The sequence below is a fragment of the Mustela nigripes genome, chromosome 9 (genome assembly GCF_022355385.1).
Source record: "Mustela nigripes isolate SB6536 chromosome 9, MUSNIG.SB6536, whole genome shotgun sequence".
Taxonomy (NCBI): Eukaryota; Metazoa; Chordata; class Mammalia; order Carnivora; family Mustelidae; genus Mustela; species Mustela nigripes.
In genome coordinates this window covers 74,692,586-74,701,625 of record NC_081565.1, presented here as the reverse complement: position 1 = coordinate 74,701,625, position 9,040 = coordinate 74,692,586, and the positions used below count along the sequence as shown (strand labels likewise).

The following is a 9,040-nucleotide window of genomic DNA, read 5'->3' as shown; positions in this document are numbered from 1 at the left end:
TGTAGAGCTGTTTTATTTTCCCAGGCACTCTCAAAGAGAAGTATTATAAAAACAGCAGACATTTACTGCTGTTAATGGAGGATTTGGTTAAGCAAATGCAGTTAGTTCCTCTTTTTACCCCCTTGATAGGAAGAGCTTGGTTTACAAAGACATTAATTGAACGAAAGCAGCAGGTTCCAGGAGTGGGGGCGGGGGGAGGGGGCAGTAGGGTGGGAGGGTGGAGGACCACGTTGTTTCTTACCATTTGGTGGTCCTATGTCTCCACCTGCTGGTGAATCCGAGTTATCCGTTTCTACTTCCCAGTCAATGTTCGAAGGAGACCACTCTAGGTTGGAGTGGGCTCCCTCTGGCTCAGGACCTTCATGAATATGCAGCACAACCAGCTGTCCAGGCTGGCTGTTTGGGGTTTCTTCATGCTTTTCATTGCTTTTTTGCTTGGGAAGGGCAGAAAGCAGTATCTCGGCTGCTTCGCTGCCCAGAGACTCATCCTTGGGGGACCCGGCCTCCTCTGTTGATTGGGCACCAAGAGCCGGTTCTGTGAGGTAGGACAAATCAAAGGGCGGTGTGTAAGGTGCCAGCGATCGCTTCAGAGCGTCTTCTTCCAAGGGAGGGTCACCACCATAGAGAAAATGCTCGGGCTCTTTCATTAAATCCTCATCGATATTTTGGCCCATGACATCATATTCAAAATCACCCCATGAGGCTTCGGATGAACAGATATCTTGCTTCCCCGCATCCCCGTCAACTGGCGTTTCGGGATTGCCCTCTGATAATGTCAGTTTACTCATGTCATCTATCGTTCCCGTGGACGTGTTAAGACCTGAGGCGTCGCTGAAACTGTGGTCAAAGGCAGCTTCGCTTACATCCAGGCAAGTGTCTGAGGCCAGCAAGGCGTCAGGACCAGCAGGAGAATTCTCGGTAGCAAAGGGCTGCTCATGGTCCAGCAAGGCTCCTGCATCTGTCTGGCTTTCGGGGGGAAAGCCCTCTGACATCGGCAAGCTGTTGCTGTCCACAGTTGGCTCGTGGAGAGTTACACAAATACCTGTTCCCACGTTTTCGATCATTGGGCTTGTCCTGTCTGCAAGCTGCAGATTTAGTGCTGGATCTGGGGCAACTCCTGTCTCAGATCCTTGGACATCTGTATTATTTCCACCACTGATTTCAGAAGGTTCAGGGGAAGCTTTGTGAGAGGCAGGTGGAGATGAACCCCTTGTGTCCACCAGATCACTGACTGGGGGCAGAGGAATCACATCTTCAGAAGATCGTTCTGGATTGCTTGGGACAAATTCCTGCCCAGGCTCTGGACTGGGTTCTTCATCCGTCTTTGGCTCAGGGAGATATAACTCACCAGCTATCCCTCCGGGCCCCACTCCAGCCTGGATGTGCTGCTCTGTGTCTTGCTTTGCTTCATAATCATGACATATATCAGGGCTGTTGGAAGCCTGAAAATTGCTGTCAGGGTCACAGTGAGTCAGTAGATCTGGATTCTCACCATCTGCTTTCAAGCTGAAGGGCTGCTTAGCATCCAACCACAAGTCAGGCGAAGCTGCGACCACTTGTCCACCCTCTTGGAAGTTGCCATGTAAAATATCTGGAACAAATGTGCCTTGGGGGCCCTCACTAGAGGTACAGACATTCCATTCAGAACCCGACTTCTTTATCAACTCGGTGGAAGAACTGACAGTGGGGAAATCTTTTGAGGCAGTGGTTGAATTCGTTATTTTATCTGGATATGATTTTCCTTCTTCCCACCAATTTGTTTCTTGACACTCAACCGTCGAAACTTTAGACATCACAGGTCCCTTCTCATCTGTGTGAGTAAATGTTGGGTCCGGCTGACCCCAGACGGACAGCACTGCGCTCTGACACTCCTGATCTTGGGTAGGTGTTTCCGAAGTCGGTTCTTGACCGGCAGAAGACACGGAGCTTTGCTCTCTGGAATCCTTCTCTTTAATTTGGTCCAGTATTACCAGCTGGCTAAGCTGATCAGCTTCTGGGTCTGGCTGCCTTGGTTGAATGTTCCAAAGTTGCTTATGGGAGTTCTCTTCATTGCTATCCAGGAAGGGTGACTGAGGTTCCTCAGTGAAAGGATTGGTACACTGTGTTTCCATGGGTTCCCTATCATCCTGCATGGGTACCCCCCAGGGACTCAAGTTTTGGTACACTGAAGAGCTCATCTCTAACATGCTACTTGAACTAGGTAATTCCCTTTCCGATGTACTCTCAATTGGTCGTCCTCCTTGTAGAGAGGCGTTCCACCACTCAGTGCTCTCTGCTGAGAAGCCAAGCATTTCCAATTTAGAATAGTTCTCAGTCTTCGATTCACTTTGGGGGGAGATTTGCCACAGGGTATCTCCCATCCTCGCTGTTTCCGGAGATCTCATCTCCTTTCCCACTGCTGTGATCTGCAGTTCAGTCTCCTTTAGTGGCGAGAAACTCCAGTGATCAGGGCTGTTTGGTTGACTGTCACAGAACGGAGTTGACTTTGTTGGTTCTGAACTGCCTCCATAGGCAGAAAATTCATCACTAGGATCAGCTGTGGCTGAGAACTTATTAGGGTCATTCAGTGAATCCCAAGCCCTGGGTTCACTCTTAGCAGCTTGACTAGTGCCCAGATGCCTCTCTTTCTCCCCTGACTCTTCATCCCCTATGCTGTCGTCATCAGAACCTGAGCTTGTTGCCATGAACCTGGCCTCCTCTGGCTGCAGAGTTTTAGAAATGTCATGCTCGTTTTTCTCCTGACAGCTAACCACTAGATTTCCTTCTTGACAGGCAGTGGAATATTCTGAATATTTGCCTGTTTCAGGGCTGGATAAAGAGGAAAAGGAATCGCCATCTAAGGAGTCATTCCAAATCTCTAAAAATTTAGGAACCTTGTGATCTAAGCTCTTTTCCAACCTGTCCATTCTGGTTTTCTCCAGGTCCTGCATTTCAGTAATTACTTCTACTTGACTGTCAGTAGTAATTAGCGCAGATTCTTGGGGATTCTGTTGGTTCCAATCATCTTGCTGCTGCTTCTGATGCCTTGTATTGGGTCCCTGGTCCCAGGAAAGCAATGCAGCTGAAGAATCGTTTAGGCCAGGACTGGATGCGCTGGAATGTGTGTACTCACTAGAAATACTATCTCTGCGATAATTTCCTGATGGGTCAGCTCCTGGAGGGCTGTCTTTGGTACTCTCGACTTCAGGATTCTTAGTTATCTCAGAACTTGGTAAATTGACCTGCGTGTTAGTCTCTATAGAGGCCTCCCAAATGTCAAGGCTTTGGGGACATTCGTGGGGTGGCTCTTTGTTCACTCTCTCTGGTTCCAGAACGTTACATTTTCCAGTTTTCTCAAGATCCATTTCAGGTAAAGACACAGTTTTTGTTAATTTCAGCCCACCTGAAATTTCTGTGGTTTCCCCTGAATTTCCATAATCCATGAGGTGCATGTCGTAGGTCTCTTGGACCTGCAGGTCTGTGTGACCATCACAGGGATCCGGATTGTAGGACCCGCTCTCATACTCTAAAACCTCCTGGGATTCCTCATTCTGAGGACTGGAAGTGGCTGAATGAGAGCTGATTTTGCCCAATTCGTCGCAGATTTCTTGATGTGGAGATGCCGTGGGGGAAGAGCATTCCTGGTGGCTTGGCCCCTTTCCAGAAATCTCTGAGGTTCTATCTAGCATCTCCTCTTCACTGAGCCGTTCCCTAGCAACAGCTCCACGGGCTTCCTCCTCACCTTCACTTTGTCCATAGTGAGGACCTTTCCACGGATCTGAGTGTGCAACATGTCCCGGATTCTCAAGGGTGGATGCCCAGGATGCCGCATCCCTTGGCAGGGTTCCTCTGCCCGTGTCCTGCTTATCAGGATCAAGTGTTCCTGACTCGTTGGCTCCAGAAGCTTCTAGCACCTCTGGGATATAATTGTCCTTAATTTTTTCTGATGAGTTGGGAGTTTCGGGAGGTGACTTGTGTAGTTCAGAATCTGTAACACATGGTGGGCCTGGTATCATTAACGAAGACATGTCATTATCTCTCATGACGGAATCCCAAATATTATTTGCGATGAGCTGCCCACTTTTTTCATTCAAGATGTCATATTCCTTGGCAGGAGGGTCCTCGCTGTGCTCAGAAGAGGCAGGGAGTTCCCAGTCCGCCTGATTTGCTTCCTGATACTCCACACCCCACGGTTCCAGCTGTCTCACGGAAAATCGGGTCTCAGGTTCAGGACCTTCAGCCGTGTATCCCTGTGCTTGACCTTCGCTGGAGATCGCCACACCGGCACTGCAGTCATCCCAGTCCAAATCGTTATCCATATCAGAGATGGTCGCAGTGGACTGCGTGTCCTCCAGAATCACCCTGTTCCACAAGTCGAGGCTGTCGGGGACCGCCTGGCGGGAGTTGGTGTTGCTGTGTAGAAGCGTGAGCTGACGGTTGGTCTCGTTGTACAGCTGCATCATGCTGGGGTCATCGTAACTGGACAGGCTGCTTTCCCCAATGTCATCATCCAGGGAGATGTTCTTATCATCGGTGGGCTCAGTCTCAAGTAAATCTTTATCGGAGTTATGAGTGACATTTATTGAACAACTATTATCTGCATCAGGGGAACCCCACATTTCCAGGTTCCCGGGACCTGAGCTAATTCGATTCCTAGGTTGCTGCTCTGGGGACTGAGGAGGGATTTCAATCTCCCCCCCGGTGGAGTTCTCGTCTTTTGACTCCAAGTCTCCTTCTTTAGCAAATGACTTGTCTTCTGTTTCTTTTTCATCTCCAGCAAATGTTGGCGACGTGTAAGAGTCAGATGTGGAGTAGTTGGTGTCCAAGGGGGAAGGCACGGAATCTTCCCCCATGTTGGATGCACTGTAATCGGAACATTTATATAAGAAGGAATCTTCCCACGGTGCCATGGCATCCGACCCCCCTTTTTTGATACCCTCCTCAAAAAGATTCCAGGAATCAACCTTTTCATACACCTTCCCCCTAATTTTTCCATCCACTAAACCATTCTGATCCTCCTGTGTTGGCTTAGAACTATTCCATGCATGATCCAGATTGGAGCTGGGATTCCCAGATACAAGGATATTGTCCCTGGGGTTGTGGTTCTTCTGGCCCCAGATTTCTTCATTCTTGGCCTCGCTGGGTGAATTGTCTTCTGAAGGAAAAGAAAACCCACTTTTTGCCATGGCCCACTGGCTCGGGTCCCTCACAGACGGCGTCTCACCACTGGTTGGGTGCAGGTGCCAGGTACTTGCCAGAGCATTGGCGCCATCTTCTTTACCAAAGGCCCTCCAGGCTGGGAACGACACCGCAGCGGCGGGGTCGCCGTCTTCTGTGGGATTACCCCACGGCTCTGGCATCGCTGTGGGAGAGCGATCAGAACGCCACAAGGCGGCAAAGTCTTCTATCAGGTGATTTGTTCCCTGAGGAGAAGCATTTGGCAAATTCAATTTCTCCTGGGGCACATTCTGAAACTGCAAACTGTCCTCATTTCGGTCTTGAATATTATTGCTGCTAAGCCCAGGTTGACTGAACTCAGACTCCCAGGGACTTGACTTTGGGAATTCGAGACTCTTTGGTTGAAATATAGAATCCGAGGCTCTCCTATCTGCTGGGGTTGGCTTATGATCTTTCCATGACTCGGGGCTCTGGAAAACAGACTCCTGCTCACTGGAACTCCATGCCTCTCCAATATTTTTAGAGTCGATTTCCAAACCACCCCACCAGCTGCTGCACCTCGCACGGGTCTGAGGTGGCCCGATGTGACCTGTTTTTATTGTTTTTTGGGTCATATTATCTGGATAGAGTAGAGCCGGTTCTTCGGTAGATGGTGAGCTTTCTACAAAGCTATTCATAGGTGTTGGTGGGACCCTCTTTCCAATATTTTTTAGCCTTTCTGGTGAAGGAGTTTTATCTCGCACAAAACCTGTCAGGCTCAAATTTCTTTCAGAGTGATCCCGGGGACTATCTTGTCTCTGACCAAACTCCTCATCAAATTCCACAAGGTTATCTTTGCCAGCCCCTGACAAAAGCGAACTGGATGAAAAATTAGACATGTCCATCCCTATCCCACTGATTTCTTTAGGTCCGGTGTGCGGTTGTCCTTCTGAGGAATCACTATTGGGGAAGAAGTCATCTGCGGGAGAGTAGTCTGTAGAATGGGAAGACGGCTGGGACTGCCCAGAAGCCATGGGCGCTTGATCAAAGTTGAAGAGATCAAAAGATTCGCTGTGTTCTCTGGACCGGGCGTGCTCTTCAGCGACTGCTCCTTCAGGGATGGGACTATAGGAGTCAAACCCTGGGAGAAGGCTGTGGTGAGGCCCCGCACCTTCTCCCACTGGACTGTCATCACTGAGGAAAACTGAGCTCTCCTTGGACGAACGGCTGCTCCTAATGGTGGCCAAGCCACTATCGGGGCTGACGAGGTCTAAGTTCCCATCCACCTGAGCCTGGTTAGAATCGCTCAGATCTGGAGGGTTTTCTATGAAATTCACGGAGCTGGGTTGTGGCTCTATGTCGGAGCCATACAATTCCATAATCCCGGAAGATCCCTGGGACAGTGGGGCGCTTCCTGCCACAGCTTCGGTCGAGGACGTCCGGCTGTTGGAAGCCATCTCTGGACACCTCCTGTTGATGACTTCCTTGATGAGAAGAACCACCTGATCGCAGGTCACCAAAGGGTTCTCCTGCTGGTACACCAGGATCTCGTCGCAGCCACATTCAAAGGGCTCCAGCTCTAGGCAAGGGTTCTGGCATTCCTCCAGCTCACAGCAAATCTGTCAGGGAGGCACAGGGGTTTGTGTGAGCACTTAGGCACTCTGCTCTTTGCAATTTGTCTCTCTTAGTTTTTCTTAATATAAAATTAATCTATGTGCATCGTTCTACAAAGAAGATCTCAAACAAATGAAGACCGCATAATGTAAGACACGGAAAATCCCACTTAAAATACCGCCACCTCTTTCTACAATCCCATCAAACCGGCTTTTCTTTTAACTCAAAATCCCACTGCTCAGTGTTGTTTGCTTCTGAGAGTTACAGGTTACGAGATTTAAACCATTTAAATCCTTTCCTTGGTGTAGCACAATATCATCTTCCAACAGGAGTGAAACTCAAGCTCGCAAAAAGCCGAGATAATGCTGGTTGCTGAGAAGAAGTGGGGGTGGGATGAGTATGGGCATGAAGGGAAATGGAGCAGAAGGAGGAACCCAGGACCCTCTTTTACCTCCGAAAGCCTTTGCCTCATAAGGCAAAGGAGGAACTAGGAAAGAGAAAGCTACCGGGGGTGGAGCTTTCCAACAGCATATGAGCCCCAACTAACAGGTGTATGTTCATGTCCAGGTCAGTTGTATGTTCATGTCCAGGTGATAATGAATCACGTAGGTTCTCCTACTGGGTGTTAAATACACCTGGTTTGATATAGCCAGTGCCCTATTTTGACTCATGTTGTCTACTTACATTATTTCCGAAACATTGGGTTAAAAAATTCAGTGATCAACCAAGAGGAGCTAATTACCCAATCAGAATTTTAGTACTTAGAGACAAGCCAATTCTGATCAAAGCATTAGATGAGTTACTAAACACTGGGCCCCCAGTAGGTATTCAGACGGGGACTTTTTTTTTTCTTTTTTAGGTATAACCAAGTAGCAGCCCTCAAGGAAAATATCACCCCCAGGAGGACTTGCCTCTCTTTGGGTGAAACAGATACGATCTTTCTCTCTATGGATTCGGTCTAGAAGACAAACAGATGCGGGGATCTTTTAAAAGGCCCCGTGTGGTCATGGGGGATAAGTCCATGATACTGGTGTTGTGTGATGACCGGTGGTAGCTACACTCATGGCACAACATAACATACAGAGTTGCTGAATGACCATGTTCTACACGTGAAACCAGTGGAACACGGAGGGTCAACTGTACTGCACTACAAAATACATTTAAAAATAACATTAAAGGCCTTGTATGGGGGTTGGGCGGTGAAGGAGGCAGAAAGGTACAAGCTTCCAGTTACAAAACATAAGTCCTGAGGATGTAACGTACAGCACAGTGACTACAGTTGGTAATACCATAATATATATTTGAAAGTCGCTAAGAGAGGGGGTCGTAAACGTCCTCATCCCACAAACACATTCCTTGTAACTACACCTGTTGATGGATGTGAACTAGATTTCCTGGGGTGTGATCCCTTCACAATATGCACAGATATCCAATCATCATGTTGTATCCCGGAAGCTAATATAACGTTATATGTCAATCACACCTCGATTTTTTAAAAAGGACCAATATTGATCTCACCGCCAATTCTGATTAGGTGATTTTTGGGTGACATGGCCTCAAAACTGAAAAAAAAAAAAAAAAAAAAACTCTGAAAACTCTGAAATAGAAATGCATACATACGTATCTACATACATAAATGGCCCAAGGTACGAAATACCCCCAACATTTCTCGAGGACCTTCTCTCTCAGGCGCATTTCCTTGAGCGGCTCATCGGTTCCCCAGTCCCGCCGCATGTTGTGACAGCCAGCGGGTTAGGAAGCAGATGGGTGGGAGAGAAGGAGGTCCTTACCTGACTGCACAGCTCGAGGTTCTGGGAATACACAGCGATCTGCCGTCTGGGCTGCTCTTCCTCCGACAGGTAGCTGGCCAGGAGGATGAGGACATCAAAGCCGAACTTGTCCGCAAATGCTTTCAAGTCACTGCTGATATTGCTGTGAAACATACAGTTCTGAAACAACAACAGGGCCGTTGATGTTAATGTCAGACGGCCTCGCCTCAGCACTTGTGCCACAAATTGGTCCCATGTTGTGATGTGTTGTGACAGGTATTTCTTATCAGACACACAAGTTGGCAAACTTTCATGCTATGGCTTAAAACATCCTTGGCTTTTTGTTTTCTTAGCCTAAGGAAGGAAGGAGTCTTGGCCAGTATTTTTTATTTTTTTAAGAGAGAGAATGGGAGTGGGTGTGCATGAGCGGGAGGGGGGGTGCGGGGAGGAGCAGGGGAGGAGGTACAGAGGGAAAGAAGTGGGGAGAGAATCCCAAGCAGACTCCCCGATATGAACAAAGC

General features: G+C 48.4%; 1 protein-coding gene across 1 annotated transcript in view; it reads right to left on the bottom strand.

Annotated features, from left to right (window-relative positions):
* PRUNE2 (prune homolog 2 with BCH domain) overlaps positions 1-8,696 on the bottom strand; it is an 80,675-nt gene extending 71,979 nt beyond the window's left edge. Inside the window, exons 1-2 of the mRNA XM_059411824.1 lie at positions 8,541-8,696; positions 242-6,755 (exon numbers count right to left, since the gene is read on the bottom strand). Coding sequence (XP_059267807.1) covers positions 242-6,755; positions 8,541-8,693 — 6,667 coding nt within the window. The 5' untranslated portion in view covers positions 8,694-8,696. The remainder of the gene's footprint in view (positions 1-241; positions 6,756-8,540) is intronic.
* Between the last annotated feature and the right edge of the window lie 344 nt (positions 8,697-9,040).